The 24,935-nt window shown below is 43.1% G+C and overlaps 1 protein-coding gene across 5 annotated transcripts in view; it reads left to right on the plus strand.

Moving 5' to 3' along the window:
• The window catches only part of LOC109927670 (cadherin-18-like), a 578,296-nt gene that overhangs the window by 517,924 nt on the left and 35,437 nt on the right, over nucleotides 1-24,935 (plus strand). For 4 of the 5 annotated variants that reach the window (XM_048616417.1, XM_048616438.1, XM_048616423.1 and 1 more), the window contains 3 exons: nucleotides 12,762-12,929; nucleotides 17,127-17,314; nucleotides 17,415-17,668. In XM_048616417.1, coding sequence (XP_048472374.1) covers nucleotides 12,762-12,929; nucleotides 17,127-17,314; nucleotides 17,415-17,668 — 610 coding nt within the window. Of the gene's footprint in view, nucleotides 1-12,761; nucleotides 12,930-17,126; nucleotides 17,315-17,414; nucleotides 17,669-24,683; nucleotides 24,759-24,935 lie in introns of those variants that run through there. The other variant, XM_048616442.1, reaches the window with a different exon arrangement.

The following is a 24,935-nucleotide window of genomic DNA, read 5'->3' on the forward strand; positions in this document are numbered from 1 at the left end:
ATTAACAGTTAGTCAAAGTTACAGCAGCAGAGCAGGAGAATCTCCAAAATATCTCAACCTTCATCAAATTCATCTTAAAATATATTAGGCAGCATGCAGAACATCGTGAAGGCAGAAAGTTCGTCAGCTATTAGAGTCTCCAAAAACCGAACCTCAGCAAAACCTTAAAGGATCCAGATGGATGCAATTTTTGCTCATCTGGTTTAACAAAGAGCAAGTTGAATCACTTGTTAACATTCTGAGTTGCCAATGGAAAAAGTCCAAGATGGAGGTTAATGAAGCTCCCCAGCTTGGGGTTAAATTCCCTTTTGTGTTAACATCCCAAAAAAAATGTTCCCAAAGAAACTGGCACCGCAAGCTAAGCCCTGGTGTTTCTAAGACCCAATTTTTTTTTTGTGCTTGACATTTATCTGGTCTTGTGTGGAAAAGTGTGACGAAATGTATGTTCATTCCAGGACACTGCTTATTGATTACACTTCTAATCAGTTGACCTCTCATCAGTACTAGAATGAACAACCCATTGGATATAACAAGCCCAGTTTCTCTTGGTATTTCTGATCTTTACTTGGTCAAACATATTTTGTTGCCTTTCAAATAATTTGACAGTCTCTATGTGTATCTAAGCCATTGATTCTGCACTGTGTTTCCATTCAGACTTGGCCTTGACATAATTGAAAAGTCCAGACTAAGCATGCCCAATGGCCAATCAAGTCCACTGAAAGAAGAGTCCATGTATCTCAATTCAGTTGTGGATTTCCACTTCTTGGAAGAACTTAACATTTATTGGTAGTACAAATGTGAACATTGCTGAAAAGAAAGACATGTTGATAAAACTTCTCTTTTTTCACTCATTGGCACAAATGGGAGAATGGCAAATTTACAATGCTCACAACAATTTACACAACAGAAAACATATATTGATGATTGGATAACAAGGTGCAGAGCTGGATGAACACAGCAGGCCAAGCAGCATCAAAGGAGCAGGAAAGCTGACGTTTCGGGCCTAGACCCTTTCTGAAGAAGGGTCTAGGACTGAAACGTCAGCTTTCCTGCTACTCTGATGCTGCTTGGCCTGCTGCGTTCATCCAGCTCTGCACCTTGATATCTCAGATTCTCCAGCATCTGCAGTTCCTACTATCTCTGAAACATTGATGATTGGATGGCAAGTCTGCCACTAATGGGCTGATGTAACAGTATTATTAATATCTCAGCAGATGATACTAACAGGCAAGTCAGATCTCAGACTGAAATCTGGCTTGATATACCATATATAGTTTATATACAACTAGGTGGTCTTTCATGAAAGTATACTCACACAATGCTGCAGTTTTGGTTTCAGCAATAAAAAAGCAGCTTATTGTGCAAAGGGATTGAAGATGAATTAGAATAAGCTAAACTATTTACATATAACACAATTTGAAAGATTTTGAAACACACAGTAAAATACAATTCCATCTATCATAACACCAACACTTTTCTGTACTCAAACACCAGGGAGAATCTCTTTTCTAACACATCTGTAGGCTTAACTATTTCAATTCTTGGCCTTGAAAATTTGATAACCTCTCCCTTGATTTTTCACACAACTGAGCTTATACTTTCTCAGCTTCAAATAATTCATTCAGGTCACAACCAAACACTTGTGGTCTAGAGATTTCAATCAGAATCCTCCATTGAGACATCACATTTTCTAACTTTTCTGAACTAAGCGATTTCTCTCAGAGAAACTGGTTCATGCATTCCACTTCAATCAGGTTTCTATAAACTGAAACCAAAAGCTTCCCAAGGTATAGATTTTTCCCCTAAGCAAAAAACAAAACCCATCTTCTAAACTGAAAGGAAGCTAAAGGTTTGTAATGTTCCCTTTGTTCAATTGTGAAGTTCTCACAATGCAAACAGGTTGCCATAATCATTCCAAGAGCCCCTCTCTTTCTATCAGACTGGCATTACAAAGTACTGGGGTCTGTAGACATGCTAATGAGTTAATCATTAACTTTAGTGGTGGGATGAAGCCCTTGATGGGCATTTCTTGTCCATTGAAGACCCTCAATTGGTTATGGGAGAGGAAGGCTGCTAATGAAGCCTCTTGCCTCACATTTATTTAGGGGGGAGGGGAAAGCACCACCATCACCACCCTGCCATTCTTTTAAGCACCTGCCATCAAACTCTGTTTATTCTCATCAACTCACTTAAAATTCACCATGTTATAATCTCCAGTACCATTTAAGCCAATAACATCATTTATGGTCTTATCATCCTGTATTTTGTGTATAGATATGGGGAAATGCATAACATTCAATCATACAGAAGCCACTTTTATAAACTCTGCATCAAATATGATAAATGACATAATTAACTGAAAGTGATCAGACTTACAAAATTGGCCAGTGCAGAATTCAGTTTGTAATTTAGTACCAGGTGATTTGTTCAGATAAAGCCCACAGCAAAAAATTATCAGTGAAATGGTCTAATGGGTATTATTTTTGAATATTCATCTATGTTTTCCGCAAACTTATATGAACTTCCAGAACTTTTATTTTACTGAATATTTTACAATGTTTGATCAGTTATTTTGAATTCATAACCTGCCCAATGCCTAATGTAATTTCTCTCAAGCAGTTCCTTGGGAGGACAGAATGTTAATGGGGTCACTGCATCAGGCAAAGTTCAGGTGCTTTTCTTAGCTTTCTGTATTTATATCCAGCAACATTCCTCAGCTGCATCTTGGTCAGATCAGAAATGAAGAAGGGTCTAGGCCCGAAACGTCAGCCTTCCTGCTCCTCTGATGCTGCTTGGCCTGCCGTGTTCATCCAGCTCTACACCTTATTATCTCACTTTAGGACCAACCTGTATTTACACACGTGATCCTGTCTGGATGTATTTATTCTGAGGGAAATATACTCCCAACTCATCATTATTTCCCATCATATTTTGGCTCCATTTCAGTCCACAGATTAAAGAAAGCTTAGAGACAGAGCTCCGTTTGGCATTGGAACAATGACAAATGAGGTGTGTGTGTTCGGTGAGTATCTGAGACCATAGATCTGTTGGTTGCATTCTCTATGAGGTCACATAGCAACAGGACAAATTTCTGTTTCAGAGTTCCCATGATAATCCTAAAGAATTGATTGAGTTTGGTAATAATTTGCGGGGTCAGTTAGCTCAGTCAGGTCGATGGCTGGATGACAATGCAGAGTGATGCCAACAGCGTGGATTAAACTCCTGTCCTGGCTGAGGTTACCATGAAGGGCCTGCCTGCTGAACTTCTCCCCTCACCTGTGGCACAGTGGGCCTCAGAATAAACTCACCATCAGTTGTCCCTCTTTAATGAGAGAGCAGCCCAAATTTCCTCTGGGACTATGGCGACTGTATTTAGAGAGAGCCAGAGCATGTTCACAGTGGGGTTCATTGTCCCACCACCTCTAGAGGGAAAGCAGCAATATAGTAATGTCACTGGCGTAGTAATCCAGAGTCCCAGGCTAATCTTCTGGGAACATGGGGACTTTTAAAACTCGTGGTGTTTGAAAGATGTGCCATCTTATGTCATTCTATATGACCTGCCTATGTTATCATATATAACCATCTCATGTTGTCCTATATAACAAGTGCACATTATTCTAGATAACCATTTATGTTATCCTACATAACCTGCCATTTTTTATCCTATATAACAATCACATGTTGTCCTATATAACCTGACTATGTTATCCTATGTAACCACTCCATGTCATCCTATATAACTTGCTCATGTTGTCCTATATAACCATTGTATGTTATTCCATGAAACCATTGCATGATATCTAAATTTTCTGTTTAATGATGCTGTTTTGAGTTGAATGCACATATTTGTGTCTGACAGATGGTGGCATTCAAGAACGAAAGCATTCTCCAAGAAAATCTATAAGATGGACTAAATGTCCTCAACAATTGCCAAATTTTTTTCTTCTTTATTCATTCACGGGGCGAGGGCAGTCACTGACCAGGCCAGCATTTATTGCCCATCTCTAATTGCCCAGAGGGCAGTTAAGTGTCACCCCTATCACTGTGGGTCACATGTAGGCCAGGCCAGGTAAGGACGACAGTTCCCTTCCCTAAAGGACAGTAGTGAACCAGACTGTCAGTGCAGGAGTCGTTCATGGAAATGGGTCTACATGTTGATGAAATATGACTTGTAACTTTTGTAAGCACTGGGAGTGTCAGCACTGAGCCTTGGGGCGATTGATTTGACAGAGTAGGCAACCAACATTCCTGATTATCCACATTGACAGGGAATGGTCAATTCTGGAGTAGCATGGAGATATTCTGAACCATTTTGCCATTTCTAAGACTTTTTTGCTTGTTTTTATACAAACACAGGATGTCTATCAGTATCTGAAGTAGTCAACAGATCAACAAACACGATCATTGTGCAAAGCAATCACTTATGATGGGACATAAGGTGACACAGGGTGAATTACAAGATGATTTTCCAAGACTTGAGCTAAGGCACCCCGCAGTGTGACTTATATTAATTAAGCTAGTTCAAGGACTTGTATTTATATAGCACCTTTTGCGACTACTGAATGTTCCAATGTGCTTTATCGTTCATGAAGCACTTCTGAAGCAAAATGGGTCATGATCAGAGTGGCAGCTGCTTTACACACTGCAGGATCCCACAACTAGCAATCAGGTAATTACCTCATCGTCTATTTTAGCAAAAACCAAAAGAACTGCGGATACTGTAAATCAGGAACAAAAACAAAGTTGCTGGAAAAGCTCAGCAGGTCTGGCAGCATCTGTGAAGAAAAAATCAAAGTTAATGTTTCGGGTCTGGTGACCCTTCCTCAGAATCTCTGTTTTCTCCTGCACAGATGCTGCCAGACCTACTGAGATTTTCCAGCAACTTTGTTTTTGTGTCTGTTTTAGCAATATTGATTGAATGACAAATGTTCACAAGATTACAAGGTAATTTTTTGATATTTCTTCTTTGACCCAGTAAGATGGGATTTTATATGTCCAGCTGAAAGGGCAGACAGTGGCTTGGTTTAACATTTCATTCAAAAGACAGGCTAATCTTTTGGGAACATGGGGCAACAGTGCAACACTCACACAGTACTGCGCTGGAGTTTCAGTCTGGATTGGAGTTCTGGAGTGGGGCTCAAGGCTAAAACCATGTGATTTGGATTGGAGAGTCACATCGACTGACCCACAGCAGGGAGTGGGATGAATTGACACTGGATGCAAACAGTAATATACACTTCCATTTTATTCTTCATTTTCTTATGATTATATCAAAATGAACCACAAAAATACCCTTCAGGATGTTAGTCATGTTCAATGGATTTATGCACGTTCAAATGAAACAATTAAAATTTGCACAGATATTCAGTCAGTGTTGCTTTCTACTGTCCTTTCAAACACTTTGATCCACCTGTTAAGGGCCTTGAACCTATTTGCAAGGAGTGACAATAGTATATGCCCAGAGAACAGATAACTGCCTCCTGCATTTAACTTCATTGTGATGATAACAACAACTATTAGCCACAGAAAATGACCAGGTGACAGATTCCATTTCCCTTTATTGCTACAGAAAAGAAAACATCAAAACACGCAATAATGGTTCTGAAGCTCGAAATGAGACAGCAAGGAAAACTTTCAACAAAGGGAATTATGGTGTTCAAAAATCTTGTAATTTCCTGTGTGATCCACAATTCCTGCCCATTACCTGACAGCGAAGACATCAACCACGTCTCTTTGACAGCCAAATACCACCACAAGTTTCAAGGCTAATTCCCACGGCCTCCAACCTCATCGTTCCCCAACCCCGCACCGCCCGCTTCTATCTCCTTCCCAAAATCCACAAACCTGACTGCCCTCGTAGACCCATTGTCTCCGCCTGCTCCTGCCCCACCGAACTTATCTCCAACTATCTCGACTCCGTTTTCTCCCCCTTGGTCCAGGAACTCCCTACCTACGTCTGTGACACCACCCACGCCCTCCACCTCCTCCAGAACTTCCAATTCCCCGGTCCCCAACACCTCATCTTTACCATGGACGTCCAGGCCCTATACACCTGCATTCCCCATGCAGATGGCCTAAAGGCCCTTCGCTTCTTCCTGTCCCGCAGGCCCGAACAGTCCCCCTCCACTGACACCCTCATCCGCTTAGCCGAACTCGTCCTCACCCTCAACAACTTCTCTTTCAATTCCTCCCACTTCCTACAGACAAAGGGGGTGGCCATGGGTACCCGCATGGGCCCAAGCTATGCCTGCCTCTTTGTAGGTTATGTGGAACAATCCCTCTTCTGTACCTACACTGGCCCTAAACCCTGCCTCTTCCTCCGTTACATTGATGACTGTATCAGCGCTGCCTCGTGCTCCCGCGAGGAGCTCGAACAGTTCATTTACTTCACCAACACCTTCCACCCCAACCTTAAGTTCACCTGGACCATCTCTAACACCTCTCTCACCTTCCTAGACCTTTCTGTCTACATCTCGGGCAACCACCTAGAAACCAATATCCATTTCAAGCCCACCGACTCCCACAGCTACCTAGAATACACATCCTCCCACCCACCTTCCTGCAAAAATGCCATCCCCTATTCCCAATTTCTTCGCCTCCACCGCATCTGCTCCCAGGTTGAGGCATTCCACTCCCGTAAATCTCAGATGTCCTCGTTTTTCAAGGACCGCAACTTCCTCCCCTCAGTGGTGGACGACGCCCTCAACCGTGTCTCCCGCATTTCTCGCAACTCATCCCTCACACCCCGTCCCCACAGTAACAACCAAAACAGAATCCCCCTCGTCCTCACGTACCACCCCACCAACCTCCGGGTGCAACGCATCATCCTCCGACACTTCTGCCATCTGCAATCCGACCCCACCACCAAAGACATTTTTCCCTACCCACCCTTATCTGCCTTCCGGAGGGACCACTCTCTCCGTGACTCCCTTGTCCGCTCCACATTCCCCTCCAGCCCGACCTCACCCGGCACTTTTCCCTGCAACCGCAGGAAGTGCTACACCTGCCCCCATACATCCTCCCTCACCCCCATCCCAGGCCCCAAGAAGACTTTCCACATCAAGCAGATGTTCACCTGCACATCTGCCAATGTGGTATACTGCATCCGCTGTACCCGGTGTGGCTTCCTCTACATCGGGGAAACCAAGCGGAGACTCGGGGACCGCTTTGCAGAACACTTACGCTCGGTTCGCAACAAACAACTGCACCTCCCAGTCGCGAACCATTTCAACTCCCCCTCCCATTCCTCAGACGACATGTCCATCCTGGGCCTCCTGCAGTGCCACAACGATGCCACCCGAAGGTTGCAGGAACAGCAACTCATATTCCGCTTGGGAACCCTGCAGCCCAATGGTATCAATGTGGATTTCACAAGTTTCAAAATCTCCCCTCCCCCTACCGCATCCCAAAACCAGTCCAGCTCGTCCCTGCCTCCCTAACCTGTTCTTCCTCCCACCTATCCCCTCCTCCCACCTCAAGCCGCACCTCCATCTCCTACCGACCAACCTCATCCCGCCCCCTTGACCTGTCCGTCCTCCCTGGACTGACCTATCCCCTTCCTAACTCCCTACCTACACTCACCTTTCCTGGCCCCATCCCCGCCTCTTCGACCTGTTTGTTTCCTCTCCACCTATCCTCTCCTCTATCCCTCTTCTATCCGCCTCCCACTCTCTCCCTATTTATTTCAAAACCCCCTTCCCCTCCCCCTTTTCTGATGAAGGGTCTAGGCCCGAAACGTCAGCCTCTCTGCTCCTATGATGCTGCTTGGCCTGCTGTGTTCATCCAGCCCTGCACCTTGTTGTCTCTTGTTCCAAATTGCAGCTGCTGGTTGACAATTCATCACAATTATCATGTTTGTATTAATTCTTGAGTGAATTTACACAAACACCCGTTCATTCAAATCCTGCTGTTCACATCGTAGTCTGGCAACTACTCAATTCACATGAGGAATCCATTCCTATAGAAGACCAGCATTAAAGGGAAAATAATTTTTTCCTGTCAATGAGATGGTGTACCCATTTTCACCTGAACCTGTTGTGTTTTTTTGATTCATTTATGGGACGTGGGGCAGCCCCTGTCCTTCTGGATGGAAGTGGTCAGGGGTTTGGAAGGCATTGTTTTAGGAGCCTCGGTAAATTTCTGCAGTGCATCCTGCAGGTAGTGCACACTGCTGCTACTGTGTGGTCAGTGGTGAGGGAGAATGCTTGTGGATGTGGTACCAATCAAGTTGCCCTGGATGGTGTCAAGCTTCTTGAGTGTTGGTGATACACTGTTTTTACTGTCCCTAAATTATTCAAGACTTGGTTGTCACAAGCCATATTGTTCCGTTATGATTAACAAGTTAGGTAGTAATTGAATTATTGAAATAATGAAATCTGGGATGAATGATGTTACTGAAGGTGCATACTATTGAGATTCATCAAGAAAAATGTTTTGACACTGGAAACAAATGGCTTAGTAAATGCCAAGAGTGTGTCAACAGCAACGCCCATTCGCTAACATATTCTGGAGGAATTATCATAATGTTTACAATTATAGACTAATAACGTGTAATAACATAATGAAAATCACATGTTTTGTGTGCTGTTCACAATCAGATTGTATTCTGGGAACCAGTTCCTTCTCTATTGTAAATGTGAGCAAACCCAAAAAACTTCAAATACCTTACATGGTGGTGCTGAATATGATATAGAAAAAGTATTTTTGAAAGAAATGTCAATGTTCAAATCAGCAACTCCTGAATGGAATCACCAAGAAGCAAGATGACTTGTGTGTCACCCGTTCTGACCTTCCCTGCCACTAAGCCTGAATTACATCAGTGACTTAGATCAGAATGTGTTTGTACAAGATGACAAAAGCAGTGCAGATAAGGCCTCATTTAATTCATTCAAATCGATGTCAGATCCTCTCCCTGATATCTACCCAACTAGATCAAAGTGTTTTACCTCCATGGTTTTCTTGCAGGAAGAGGTCATTGCAAATGTTAATTTCTCTTCTATGTGACAAACAAATGTTTTCTGACTTCCACTAATTGTAATCTATACCTCTCATTCCAGATCTTAGCTTGCAGTGTTTGGGGTTAACTTTAGCTCTGTTGTTAATCCCCCATAGATTCCCACAAGGTCCATTTCCTTCTTTCAAAGGCTAGTTAGTTTTAGATTTTACGTCTTTCCTTATAACTTCATTTTACAATGTGGGTAGGCAACTTTGTGGCTCTGCTCTGAATAAAATGTTCTTGGAATGACCTCAGCAGGACACAAACTGAAACATCCACTCTACAACATCCACTCTATACTCTGGTTAGCATCGCTCCATCTCTGAGAGAAAATCAGAGTGTAGCCTTAGATTGTTTGTGAGATCAGATGGGTCATCATTTCTTTTGATGGCTGGACAAATTGCTTGTGCGAAGACCAAGTCTGCCACAATAAGCTGACATAAAGTTATCCCTTGCTGGGGGTGATTTGGAGCTTTTAAAAATGGCCTGTGGTTGTGTGATTGGAAATTCCTGCCCACAGTTGGTGTCACCATTTGTAATTGTTGTAACCTTGAATCAGGTCATTGCACACCTTGCTGATCTCTGGCCATGAGCTATCTCCTCCTATTGCATATCCTGCACATCCTCAAACCAACAAGCACTTTCTGCACCAAATTAATGCTAGCATGCTTGACCTCTTTGCCCCAAGGTGTGTCATAGACATCATAGATTCAGGTATAGTAAGAACTGCTGATGCTGGAGTCTGAGATAACACAGTGTGGAGCTGGAGGAACACAGCAGGCCAGGCAGCATCAGAGGAGCAGAAAAGCTGACGTTTCAGGTCTGGACCCTTTTTTAGAAATGGGGGAGGGGAAAGGGGCTCTAAAATAAATAGAGAGAGGGGGGCAGTGATAGCAGGTAGATAGTGGAGCGGATAGGTGGGAGAGAAGATGGACAGGTCAATGAGGCTGGGACGAAGCTAGTAAAGGTGAGTGTAGGTAGGCAGTGGGGTTGGGGGTTGGTCAGTGAGGTGGGAGGAGCGGAAAGGTGGGAGAGAAGACAGACAGGTCAGGGTGGTGGGGACGAGAGGAGGCGCTGGTCTTGGGTTGAGGTCGGGGGAGGGGAGATTTTGAAGCTAGTAAAGTCCACATTGATACCATTGGGTTGTATGGTTCCAAGGCGGAATATGATCTGCTGTCCCTCCAGTTTCCGGGTGGCATTGTTGTGGCACTGCAGGAGGCCCAGGGTGGACATGTCGTCCAAGGAGTGGGAGGGGGAGGTGAAGTGGTTCGCGACTGGGAGGTGTTGTAGTTTGTCGCGAACCAAGCGTGGGTGCTTCAAAAAACGGTCTCCAAGCCTCTGCTTGGTTTCCCCGATGTAGAGGAGGCCACAACGGGTACAGCGGATGCAGTATACCACATTAGCAGATGTGCAGGTGACCATCTGCTTGATGTGGAAAGTCTTCTTGGGGCCTGGGAGGGGTGAGGGGGGAGGTGTGGGGGCAGGTGTAGCACCTCCTGCGGTTGCAGGGAAAGGTGCCGGGGGTGGTGGGGTTAGTGGGGACTGTGGAGCGGACGAGGGAGTCACGGAGAGAGCGGTCCCTACGAAAGGCAGATAAGGGTGGGGAGGGAAAAATATCCTTCATAGTGGGGTCAGATTGCCGGTGGCGGAAGTGGCGGAGAATAATGTGTTGAATCCGGAGGTAAATGGGGTGATACATAAGGACAAGGGGAATTCTGTCTTTGTTGTTATTGTGGGGAGGGGGTGTGAGGGCTGAGGTGCGGGAAGTGCAAAAAATGTGGTTGAGGGCTTTTTCAACCACTGAACGGGGGACATCTGGAATGTTCGGGAGTGGAATGCCTTATCTTGGGAGCAGATGCGGAGGAATTGTGAGTAGGGGATCGCATTTTTGCAGGAAGGTGCGTGAGAGGAGGTGCAGTCTAGGTAGCTGTGGGAGTTGGTGGGCTTGAAATAGATATCAGTTTCGAGATGGTCACCAGAGATGGAGGCAGAGCGGCCCAGGAAGGAGAGAGAGGTATCAGAGATAATCCAGGTGAACTTGAGGTTGGGGTGGAAGGTGTTGATGAAGTGGATGACCTGTTCAAGCTCCTTGTGGGAGCATGAGGCGGCGCTGATACAGTCATCGATGTAACGGAGGAAGAGGTGGGGGATAGGGCCAGTGCAGCTGCGGAAGAGGGATTGTTCCATGTATCCTACAAAGAGGCGGGCTTGTAAGTCTACAAACCAATAGCCTCAATATGGACTTTACTAGCTTCAAAATCTCCCCACCCCCAACCTCATCCCAAGACCAACCCATCCCATCCCCACCTCATTGACCTGTCCGTCTTCTCTTCTATCTATCCGCTCCTCCCACCTCACCGACCAACCCCCACCACCACCTAGCTACGGTCACCTTTACTAGCTTCATCCCCGCTTCCTTGACTGGTCTGTCTTCTCTCCCACCTATCCGCTCCACTATCGACCTGCTATCTCTGCCCCCACCCTCTATTTATTTCAGAGCCCCCTTCCCCTCCCCCACTTCTGAAGAAAGGCCCCAACCTGAAAGGTCAGCTTTCCTGCTCCTCTGATGCTGCCTGGCCTGCTGTGTTCCTCCAGCTCCACACAGATTAACGTATTGAGCCTCTGCCCTTGATAGGTGTAAGTTGACCAGTCTTCGCTTCCATAAGTGATGTGCTGAGGGTAAAGGTTTGTAAATAAACAACTTCATTATCTGGTGAATTTGTTGCTTTTCCGTTCTCATTTCAAATATCGACCAAAGTGGTGGGCTCCTTTTCCAATGTATGTGCTGAGTTCTTCATGAAGAGATATTTCATCAGTCACGGCCAATGCAAGGTAGCAGAATTTGCTGATTGCTTCCAATGGAGAGTTGTTGAGTCTGATCGCAGGCATAGACAACACCCTATCCTGTCGCTCCCATTGATGGTGAGGGAGAACCTGACATATTGGGACAGGTAATCGGTAAGCCTTTGAAGTGACTGTGAACAGGGGACACACTGCACTTCATCTTGGCTTTCAGTCTTGATAGGTTGTGGAGGTTCCCATCTGGTCAACTGTGGAACTGCTTGATTAGCCTGGAAACATAATTAAACATGATATTCCCTTTGTTTATCACAGTGTTTAGCATTGTCCTGTGCCCAAATTCTAGCTCATTTACAGAATTAATTAAAATTGCAGTTAAGATAGAATCACAGTCAACTTTATAATAATTTTACTGTTAGAACTGTTGATACAAAAATGTTCAGAATTGCATAGTTATAATAGATTAGATATTAAAAGATAGCTTTAGGCAGAATTAGGCAAAAGGTGAAATGTGAATCAAATTACACTTTAATTACATTGTGAATTCTTAACGTTTTTGCTTCAATTTAAATCGGTTCATAAGATTAAAGGAAATGTGATTTTACCCCTTGTAATTCTATCTTGAGTTAACTGCTGTTAAGTCATGTTCAAAATGCTCTAACAGGAACCACTGAGAAGGCAAATTTGTCAAATGCTTTCACTTTATTACAAAATTAACAAATTCAAGCTTTGATTTGATTCTGATGTGTTTTAAGTATCATATTTTTATTACATTTTATCATCAGGCCATTTGTAATGGAAACCTATTTCATGTTAGGAAAGGTATGTGATTTTTCCCAGCCCAGAGCAAGTGTCTAATGCAAAAGTAAAAAATCTCGTTGCAGGTTTCTGAAGGGAGATGTTGTTGCACAAAATGAGCTTATTCTGTGAGCACTGAAATATTGATTTTCTTTCCAATATCTTGCAGGAATCATCAGAACAGCCTTACCGAATATGGACCGGGAAGCAAGAGAACAATATTCGGTCGTCATTCAAGCCAAAGACATGGCTGGACAGATCGGAGGGCTGTCAGGCTCAACTACGATTAATATAACTCTAACTGATGCCAATGACAATCCCCCCAAGTTCCCACAAAGTATGTACCAGTTTCTAATCGACATGTTACCTACTGTAAGATGACAGTCTACCTCAGTGGTTTGTGCCACATAAACATTGTAGTCTGCACAGTCTCTGATTACCTGCTGTGTATGACCTTGTTGGGCAGATCCATTATCGTTTGGGTCTCCTTACTGCAAGAGCTTATTTACAGGAGAAAATCTAATGCCTGTCAAAAGCTGTGTAAAAACCTCTGGTTTCTCACTGGCATGAAATAACACTGGAGTATTTGACTAAATTGTGGTCACAAGCTTATTCCAGAGACTGAGGCTGAAGGAATTCACCCTCTCTTGTCTGAATATGAGGCAGGGGAGGGATGAGAACTGAGATTTAGATTAATGATGAGGAGCTTCAAATGCTGTTCTCTGCAGCAACACTCTTCCCTTTGGAGCTATACCATTGAGATTCAACAACAACATGATTTCATCGAGTATCCTTAACATAGAAAAAGCATTCCAAGAATATCCTTCAGAGGATTGTTTTTTTTTAAATGTTGTAGGTTATATACAGATTTAACAGCAGAGGTAAATATAGCACTGAGAGGAATCTGCTGGAGACCCAGATCTGACCTGTCCATGAAGGGAATAACAACAATGGATGACAACATTACAGCACTAGTTTTCAATCCAACTCTTTAAAACACGTCACCTTGTAAGATTTTGAAGAATTTACCATTAAATATCTGCAAAGGTGATTGCAATTTCTTAATAAGGAAACATCTAGCTGCACAAAATACTACACTGAAACTTCCACTGTTACAACCACCATCTATACCCTACTTCCTTTCAGTACTTCCGCAATCCACTGTTGCCTAATCTCTTAAATTCCATATCCAGTTCCCACATTTAGACTGTGTCAGGCAGATACTATTATCAGCCAGAGCAAGGCCATCATTTTCTGGCACTGGCCCTCCCTTCTGCAATCTGTGCTTGCTCAAGTCCCTGCAATGAGCTTTCTGCTGGATTTTTCCCAGCCCTGGTGTAAATGCCGTGGGAAAGCTCACCCTGATCTGGTGCCATCACCCCACATCCATTTTTCAGCTTGATAATTGTCAGGAGGAAGGTCTCTTGCCCCATCCAAGAGAAAGAGTTCTGCCTCTGAGAGCCATTGACCAGTTAAAAGACTAGCAACTCTCTTGACCAACAAAGTGTCGCCAGTCTCTGTGGCCACTTCTGGGATTGCAATGAGGCTGAGGCTGAACTGTGATCAACAGAACCCAGACTGTGAGGTTAAGTTTAGAATGGGATCTCACTAGGTCTAGGCTGGTGGGGGCTGGAGAAGTCTAAGGGACAGGTAGGGGGTGCTGGTGTGGTCAGGCTGAGGGTGAGGGGAATGGCAGGTGTCTGTAAGTGTTTGGGTAAAGCTATCTCAGTGGCCACTTGGGAGTCTTGGAAGAGGTGCCTGTGGCAGCAGCACCCATGTGAGATGTGGCAGGTTGGACATTTGACACTGATCTGTCAGGTGTAAAATTGTAGCAGAAGGAGACACTTAAATGATCAATAACTAGCTAGTTACAAGCTTCAGTTTGTCCCACAATCAGACAAGGTTCCTGACACTAAGTTGTTTTTTTTTTAAATTGCTGTGGGGGCGTGGGCAGGTTGGTGAGTGTGGGGAACAGTACCTAGTATGGTGCTCACTTTTACCACCCACCATCCCTAACCCTTGGCAGCCAACCTTTCACCAGGGGCCATAAAGTTTGGCTTCTCATCCAGACTAATCCTGTTCACCTTGGGTTGCAGATTTAAACAATCAGCCACCACTTCAATCACTTCCCATCTGCACAAGCCTTCATAACATCCGTTGGCTTCCTGATCTCTCCATCAGAACCAAGCTCACTGACATCATGTTCTTGCTGTTCCTTGTTAACCTTTGCTGTTTGCGCTCACTTCTCTTCACTGGTTCCATTTTCTCACAGATTGCTTCTTTTTGGCAATGTTTTCATTTTAAGATTCTCTTTTGAAATAATTCTTCTTCTTGGGCAGTAAAGAAATTCTGTACTTTATACCTGGCGTGGCATCAGAGATTTCTTGGCTGGCTCTTGACTCTCATGACATTCCCATCAGACCAGGAGCTCAGCAGATGTAGATATCGGAATCTCTGTGCCTGATTGACAGTAGGTGCTCCTTCTAACCTACTCGCCCTCATTATGAAAACATAGCCTATGTTGCTCTCTAAATACTAAGTATTGTAAACCTAGTTCAGAAAATGCATTGCCCATATTGCTTTAGACACAGTAAGGCATCACTGAAGTGTTGTGTGAAACCTTTCAACCTTTCAGTGTTTTGACAAAATGTAATTTTTCAAAGTCAAAAGGCAGTTTTAATGTCAGACAGCAAATATTCATCACTAAAACAAAACTCTGCAGATGCCACAAAGGTGTAACAAAAAAAAAGAGAATGGTAGAAACAGCCTGAAGTTCAGATAGTATCTGTGTAGAGAAGGAAACATGGTTAATAGATAGAAATGTCCTGGGTCCTGAACCACATGAGAAACTGCGAAAAACTTGGGAAGATTTGTGAAAATTCGAGAGAGCCAGTTTGCAACTGCGGGAGCAAAAAAATCACATTTCCAACAAAGTTCCTGACGCTGAGATGAGATTGTCACCAGAGACCAGAAAGATGATCATTTATTATCACCCTCGTTACTAATTAATCTTGCCTCATCAATATGCAGGTTTCTATTCTACCACTAGACTGATGGAAATTAGATTTCTGAAAGTCCGAGCAGATACCCAGTGATTCCAGCTCTCTGCTTGCTCCCCTGGATACTGTCTTGGGCATATGGCACCAATGTCTCAGAGCACACTCCATGGGCAGAGGTCATGTACCCCACATGCACAGATACTGGCATCATTAGACTCTGTGCACCATCACAGCACATCTGTGATCCACTTACAGTACAATTGTGCAGGTCAGTGCTGCATTTGGAGTGCACTGACTTCTCATATTGTAACGCACAGGGGCAGGCTTCCAGCTCAGGGACTGGACCAGGCAGCATTTCAGGGCTGCTGAATCACTTCCTCCATGGCCAATCACTAAGTGTCCCCTGAGTGCTCTACACATCCCTGCCTTGCCTCGCCTTGCTTTATATTTTAGCGCTTGGCCTGCTCAACCAGAACTAACAGACTTAATCAAACAATAACCACAATCAAATAAAGAATTGCAGATGCTGGAAATCTGAAACAAAAACAGAAATTGCTGGAGAAACTCAGCAGGTTTGGCAGTATCAGTGGTTTGAGATAGACAGTTGATATTTCAATTCCAGTGACCCGTCTTCAGAACATATAGATTACTTCTGTCTTGCCTTGCTGTTCAGTGCAGATACAAAGCCTGGCAGTCAGCAGTGATCAATAAGGGGTTGGGCATCTTGCTTTTTATGGCACTATGCTATATCAATCTCACAGCTCGACCATGTGACAGCAGCTTATGGCGCAAACAGAGTCTGAGGGGAGTAGTCTTCAGCCAAGTCAAGAGAGACTTCCCTTAGTCAGGAGGTCAAGGAGAGCGTCGAATATCCAGCCAGGGGCTTGGGTGTGGTCCCTCAGCCCCATCAGATGGTTAGGGTCAGGACCCTCTCCTTATATGAAGATCAGAATGTTGAGCACCCCACCACCTACCTTGGCGCTTTCTGCTTTGCTTTTCTTTTCATTAACATTTTGATGGCTCTTTGCTCATTTCTATAACATTCCCATACCAATATTCTTTACAACATAACGCATCTCTTCTGTTAATCCAGTATTACACTTAACATCCTTAGTAAGATTACGACGAAGCACTCTCCTCAACCTCTCCCCTTGCCTGAGGTGTGGTGACCCTCAGGTTAAGCCATCACCAGTCACCTCTCTCTAATGAGAGAGCAGCCCTATGGTCCTCTGGGACTATGGTGACATTATTAAGCCGCCAGTAGATCTTTCTCACTGGGTTCTTGATTCTCAATGGAAATTTATTGATGAACATTTTAAATTATTTCTTATGTGTTCCTCAATATTTCACCATATCTTTTATTCTATTTACCCAGCCTAACTTCACAGGCCTCACTTTCATACTCTAACTGTCTTCATCAAAGGAGATTAATTTACTGTTAGTTTTTGATTTGTGATTGTTTTTTGTCTGAGATAATCTTTAAGTTACTTTTGCTATTCAAAGTTTCCAGTGTAACTCTCCCCGTTTATTGACAGAACACTACCAGTTGTATGTGCCCGAGTCAGCCGATGTGGATACAGCTGTTGGTAAGATTAAGGCAACAGATGCTGACATTGGAGTGAATGCAGACATGAAGTACAGTATCATTGATGGAGACGGTTTAGGTATTTTCACCATTTCCACAGACAAAGACACCAGAGAAGGAGTTATTATTCTAAAGAAGGTGTGTTTTATTTATCTCGGTAAAATTAAAATGTTAAAACTCATGTTGCCTCTTGGAGTATTAACAAGCAACTATTCCTGTCAACTCTTTGTGCAATCAGCCACTCAATTATGAAAAGAAGAAGGTGTTTTCTATAAAAATTGAAGGAGAAAACACGCACATTGATCCTCGCTTCTGGAACCTGGGCCCATTCAAAGACACTACCACTCTGAAGATTATTGTTGGTGATGTAGATGAGCCTCCTGTGTTCTCACTGCCCTTTTACACAATGGATGTTTTTGAAAACTCAAAACTAGGAACCGTGGTTGGAGCAGTGACAGCAGAAGATCCTGACAGTGCCAAAAACCTCATCAGGTAGGGACTTGCTCCCAATAATGTTCATGTTTCATTACAGCATTTAACTTTATTGATCAGTCATAGAGACACAGTTCAACATAACAACTGATAGCAATTACGAAGGTCCCGTTGATTGAATTTCTAAATGTTCAATTATATTAAAGCTCATCCATACTTAGTCTTCAAAAGAGCCTTGGAATTCCAAGCATTCAGTTCATTTATTAATTGAATTCTATTTGAAGTTAATGGCCTGTTTTTTTCAGAATACGACTTGTTGCAAGATTCTTAAATAGAACAGCATTAAAGTTCATTTCAAAGGATTATTTCATTTTCAGAATGAACTGTAGTGCAGTGAGTACAGTAGTCGAGCTGAGTGAAAGGTGAAAATATCATGGGAATATCCTGATTCACAATGTCAGATGGAGAGAAAGTGAAGTGGAGAGTGAGACATGGAAGTAGAGATCTGTTTATCTACACAAGTACAGTTGGGTATCAAACCAGAATTAAATGGAAAAATGATTTGTAAAATAGTTTTACAACTTCATATTGTCTTGAATGCAAGCTGGAACATATCATGTGAAGTAACTAGAATTTGGGGAATGTTTGAACAAATAAGCCAAGTATTAGGTATGGTGTATAGAGGAGTTTTACAGACTTCACCTTGTTTCAGGATTGGATGTGCAGAGTTGGGAGAAACCCTGACCTTTAAAAATAGCCCAAGTTAACACTTCAGGCCCGGTGACCCTTCCTCAGACCTCAGTGTTCTGAGGAAGGGTCACCAGACCCGAAACATTAACTCTGATTTTTCTTCACAGATGCTTCCTGACCTGCTGACCCTGTGTCCCCTCGTATTCCATGCCACTTTATGCCTATTTACCTGTATTCCATGGAGCCTCACCACTCCCCTCAAATTTCTAATTATCCCCAAAGCTATTTAACAGCCCTACATCAACTAATATCAACCCTACTTATTTCTTTGTCCTTCTTTCTCCATGCCAATTCACCTACTGACAAAAATATCTTCTCCTCAACCTCTCTATCCAGGCCTCTCAATATTCTATAAGTTTCAATCAGATCCCTCTTATCCTTCCAAACTCCACCGATAAGGGCCCAGAATCCTCAACTGCTCCTCATGTGAGAAGACCTTTATCCCCAGGATCATTCTTGTAAACCTCCATAACTGCAAATTGTTTCTTAGACATGGGGCCCAAAGCTGTTCACAATGTCTGAAATGCTGTCTACCTGAGCCTTTTACAGCCTGAGCAGTACACCTGTGCTCTTGTATTCGCGTCATTTTGAAATGAATGTTAACATTGCATTTACATCCCTTGCTGCCAACTCAACCTGAATGTTGACCTTAAGAGAATCCTGAACTCCCAGTGTCCTTTCGTACTTCAGATTTCCGAAGCCTCTCCCCATTTGGAAAATAGTTAATACCTCTATTCTTCCCACCAAAGTGCATAACCTCACATATTCCCACGTTATATACCATCTGCCACTTCTTTGTCCACTGTCCTAGCCTGTCCAAGTCCTTCTGCAGCCTCCCTGCTTCCTCAACACTGCATGTCCCTTCACCTATCTTTCTGTCATCCGCAAATGTAGCAATAATGTCATCAGTTCTTTTGTCCAAATCGTTAAACAATAACGTGAACAGTTGTGGTCCCAACACTGATCCCAGCGGAACTCCACCAGTCACTGGCTGCCATCCTGAAACAGACCCCTTTATCCCCATTCTCTGCCTTCTGCCAGTCAGTCAATCCTCTATCCATGCCAATACCTTGTACCTAACACCATGGGCTCTTATCTTATTTGGCAGTCTCTTGTGTGGCACCTTGTCAAAGGCCGTCTGGAAATCCAATTAGATCACGAATATTGGCTATTCTTTGTCTAACTTGCTCATTACCTTCTCAAAGAATTCTAACGGATTTGTCATGACCCCCTGTCACAAAGCCGTGCTGACTCATCCCTATTTTACCAGGCACTTCCAAGTACTCCACAATCTCATCCTTAATAATAGACTCTGAAATCTCACTAATGACTGAGGTCAGGCTAACCAGCCTATAGTTTCCTGTCTTCTGCCTCCCTCATTTCTGAAACAGGGGATGTCACATTAACCGTTTTCTAGTTTTCTGGGACCTTTCTGACTCCAGTGGTTCCTGAAAGATCACCGCTACTGCCTCTATAATCTCCTTAGCTGTTTCCTTCAGAATTCTGGGATGTAGTCAATCTGGTCTGGGTGATTTATCCTTCTTCAGCCGTTTCAGCTTCTCTAGAAGCTTCTCCTTTGTTTTGGCCACTACAGTCACCTCAGCCCCCTGACTCTCTTAGAATTCTGCCATGCAGCTAGCATCTTCCACTGTGAACTGCTGTGATCCATTTGTTGGAGATAGACCCACAAAGATGCTTGGGAGGGAGTTCCAAGATTCTGACCCAGTGATTGTGGGTGACACCCTCTGTAAAATTAAGCTTATCTGAAACTCTTGATTGTAGTAAGACTCATTTATCTCTCAATCCTTTGCTCGTTGCCCTACATTAGCTTCTGGTTAAGCAATGACTTGATTTTAAAATTCACATCTTTGTTTACATATTCCTCCATTACTTAGCATGCTTTTTCTCCATAAGCTCCTCCAACTCGACAACTCTCCAAGATAGCTACACTCCTCTAATGCTGCCCTCTTGAACATCCCCAATTTTAATTTCTGTACTATTGGTAGCTGTACCTCCAATTCTACTGCTGCTTAACTATGGAATTCCATCTCTGAACATTTCTAACTCTTTACTCTCCAACCTCCATGACAATGCTGCTTAAACTTCCCACTTCAACAATCTGTTGACCAACTGACTGTAATATTTCCCTTTATGGCCTTTGTTAGACTCTGTTTCCGATGATCATGCAAAGTAATAATTGAGATGTTTTAATGCATCTAAGGTGCTATGTAAACACATTATTTTTACACCTTATTATTGTTATTGTTCAGTCTGTGGCCATTAAAGCAGTTAGATGAATGCAAAGCTAAAAAAATTCAATGCATTATTTAAATATCTTTACACTAAAGCTTATAATACTGAAGGTCCTTTGACTGATGAATTAATAAATTTCAAGGAAAGGGCTCAGACTGAGGAGTCAATTAGTTTTAATCCCAAATATGCTTCAAGATACCAGGAGCAAATGTTTTCCAACAGCTTTGGATTCAATACAGTCTGTGATGCTAACCAGCTGAAGTAAACTTGGTAAATCTTTTACTCAGAAAAGAGTCTTGGTCAGTTTAATATCTAAAAATCTCTGGGGATTTAGAGAAGGGATGAATAATTTAGCTTCAGCTTTCACAAAAACTGCATTTTCATCTTGGACATTAAGTTAAAAAGCAATGTCATTTTTCAATTTGCTTTCATAATTTGGAAAGAAAACAACAAATGCATGATGTATGGAAAGATATTTTATCAGCACCATGGATTGTCAAATCATATCGATCATTTCAGTTTTAGCCTTTAATTTGAAACAAACCAGACAGCAGAGAGGTGGTACGGTGAATTAGCAGAGATTTGTCCATCACCAATTGCAGGAGGTTGGACCAGACCAGGTGACTGAATGTAATCTCTCTGTCCTTCAGTCTAAATTAACATTGATAAGGGATCAATGCTCTCAGCAGAAAGTGAACCAGCAGGATAGTGTGCTCATCATCTGAAGGATTCATAATGCTGTGAGTGTTCAGAGGTTGAGTCAAAGCACATTTCTTCTTCGTGCTGTGTAGAAGGAACATTAGAGCTGACTCTGCAATTATTTTCTTGCTGGACTAAAAATTGGAAAAGTGTTCCATTCTCCAGAACTGACACTTGTTCATTCTTGTCAAAGCTACTGGGAATTATAAATGATAATGATCTCCTACAACGTCTTCCATCAGGCAGAGGATACAGAACCCCAGACATGCATGAACAGCTTCTTCCTGGCTATTATCAGACAGGTGAATGGACTTTCCAGCCTCGAATAACGCTGATCTTGCCAACTTTGATCTCGCCTAGCGCGTGCCCTGTGCAATGCAACCTGTATGCCTCTAAGTTTTTTTGTTCTGTACATCCTTTACTTACAATGATCTGCCTGTACCCTCGTAAACAAAGCTTTTCACTGTAGTTTGGTGCACGTGACAATAAAATCAATCAATCAATCAATCAATCAATAAAAGGACAGGCTGAAAAAGTCAAAACTATCTTCAATTTTATAATGACAAAATACTGCGGCTGCTGGAAATCCACAGTAAAAACAGAAAGTGTTGAAAACACTGAGAGGCCTCTAAGGTTTTGGAGTAGATCTGTAGCTCGGGTTGTGGGTGTTGAGGTTGGTTGGCTCGCCGAGCTGGTTTGTTGTTCCACAGACGTTTTGTTACCATGCTTGGTAACATCCTCAGTGCAGCCTCCGATGAAGCGTTGGTGTGTTTTCCTGCCTGGTTTTTAAACTCTGGGGTCCGTTGACATGGATTGCCTCACTTCCCGTTTTCCTTCGTAGTGGAATGTATATGGGGTCGAGTTCAATGTATTTATTAATAGCATGCTTCGTGGAGTGCCATGCTTCCAGGAATTCTCGTGCTTGTCTCTGCCTAGCCTGTCCCAGGATCTTGGTGTTGTCCCAGTCGAAGTCATGGTTCTCCTTGTCCATGTGGATTGAGATGAGTGAGTATTGGTCGTGTCTTTTTGTAGCCAGTTGGTGTTCATGTACTCTTGTTGTTAGTTTCCTTCCTGTTTGTCCGATGTAGTGTTTCTTGCGAGAAAACACACCGATGCTTCATCGGAGGCTACGCTGAGGATGTTACCCAGTACGGTAACGAAACGTCTGCGAAACAAGAAACCAGCTCGGCGAACCAACCAACCTCAACACACTGAGAGGCCTTGGAGAGGGGAATAGAGTTAATGGCGACTTAACGAGTGCCCGACTGGAGAGACGGGGCATGCTCACCTCCACCCCAGCCCTGGAATAGGGACAACTTGATTTCACATTGTTAATGCAATTATTTGCCTGAAGTTATAGCTTCTACCCCTCTTAGGGAGGACATCCCATCCTGAAAAGCTTGTTATTAATCATCAGGCAGATGTGTACAAATAAAAAAAGAGTAGTTTACCTTTGTGAACAGTGTTGTAAAGTAAGAATACACACCAGGCTCCCATACCTTACTAGACCACATAACTTGATCTAAACAAAATGATTGCTCTCTTTCTTTATTTATATTCATGCTGGGATGTGGGCATCACTGGCAGGTCCAGCATTTATTGCCCGTTACTAGTTTCCCTTGAGAATTTAGTGATGAACCGCTGCAGTCCATGTGTTGTGGTTGACCCACAATGCCCTCAGGGAGGGAATTCCAGGATTTTGACCCAGCAACTGTGAAGGAACGTTGATATATTTCCAAGTCAGGATAATGAGCGGCTTGGAGGGGAACTTGCACGTTGTAGTGTTCCCATTGTATCTGCTGCCCTTGTCCTTCTGAGTAGAAGTGGCAGTGGGTTTGGAAGGCACTGTCTGAGGACCTTTGGTGAATTTCTGCTGGGCATCTTTTAGATGGTACACACTGCTGCTACTGAGCGTCGGTGGTGGAGGGAGTGGATGTTTGTGGATGTGATGCCAATCAAGCGGGCTGCTTTGTCCTGGGTGGTGTCAAACTTCTTGAGTGTTGGGGCTGCACTCATCCAGGCAAGAGGAGAGTATTCCATCGCATTCCTGATTTGCACTCTGTAAATGGTGGGCGGGCTTTGGGGAGCCAGTGTGTGAAACATCAATGAAACTTTCTCGTTAATAACATAAGCAGTGGTAATGTCCCTTCCTATAGCCTAGCAGCACTGGAATAAATTCCAACTTCAGGATGTGCTACACATGGAGCTGTATCATTTAGATCCAAATTGGTTGTTGGGAAAAACAACAACATTTCTAGCAGCCAACTGTTTTAAAAGCCTTTCTGCCGACTGAGATCCAAGTGTTGAAATCTCATGAATCAAAGTCAAAATATATAATGGAAAAGTAAATGAGACATTGAAATCTTAGATCAACTCACACAGCCCATCAGTTTACCAAGTGGTGTTGTTTGGAACTATTTAATGTCAGAGTTCCCTAAGCAGTTAATTAAGTTAACATTGAACTGTGGCAGTCAGGAAGGGCACAGGTCCGATAGTCAATTTACATTCATTTAAAAAATCACAGCTGAGCCAGTCAGTCTGTCAGGTGGGTTTGTTAACACTGTAACCTTTGATTAAATCCAGTTCTCCCAGCATCACTGATACCAGTTCCCCAGAACCACCCCTCACCAACACAACCCAGAATGAATGAAAGGTCACAGAACAGAAACATTACTCTGTATTTCTCTCCACCAACACAGTCTGATCTTCTGAGTATTTCCCACATGTTCCGTTTTTATTTCAGATTTCCAGTGTCCACAATATTTAGCATTTTTTGTGTGTTAGGAATTTCAGGAGAAACCACATTACTGAGAGAATGGAGAAAATGTGGCACTTGCTGTCACAGGGAACGAATAGAGGAATAACTATTGATGAAACCTCTGGGCAGAAAGGAATTGAGAAAAGTTTTAATGAGATTGGACTGAGGAGCGTGGGAACAGGAGTATTTATCACATAAAACTGTTGGGCTGAAAGACCTGTTTCTGTTTCTGCTGATCAAACAGCAATCACTGCTCCAAGAAACCAATGAAAGAAACTTTGAAATACTGCAGAGGAAGAGCTAAGACCCCCCACTGTCTCAGAATGCTCTGATTTTCACCCAGCAGATAAATTGTGTTGACGATTAGAATGCTGAGCCCTGCTTTTAATACACCCAGTACTCTCACACACATTTTTGCACTGCTTCTCGTGCTATCAACGATCTCTCTCTTATTCTGATTGCTAGTTTACATCATACTAAATATGTTGAGAGAGACACCCTCAGGAAATGAAGTTGAGGATTTGGGGTGGAGTAATGGGCCAGAATACTCAGCAAGTGGATGGCCTGTCCTGCTGTGTTTCCTTTGCTGGAAGAGAATCCCAGAAATATGAGACACTAAAATGTTCCGTCATAAAAGAAATGAACAAAACTATGTGATGAGAAGCTCAATGCATACAGAATGCTAAATCTGTAAGTGAATACATCTTAAATTCTGACTGCCATGCTGATTTTATCCTTAAAGAATGATTGCTTCATTTAGGTGAAGACTTCTTGAGAGTGATAGCGAGTGGTCTATTCAGTGTTTAATGTTAGAAGAGAAGTAGATTAATGTTTTGTACATTTATTATGGATGTTGCTTGACAGAAT

The sequence above is a fragment of the Rhincodon typus genome, chromosome 2 (assembly GCF_021869965.1).
Source record: "Rhincodon typus isolate 14 chromosome 2, sRhiTyp1.1, whole genome shotgun sequence".
Taxonomy (NCBI): domain Eukaryota; kingdom Metazoa; phylum Chordata; class Chondrichthyes; order Orectolobiformes; family Rhincodontidae; genus Rhincodon; species Rhincodon typus.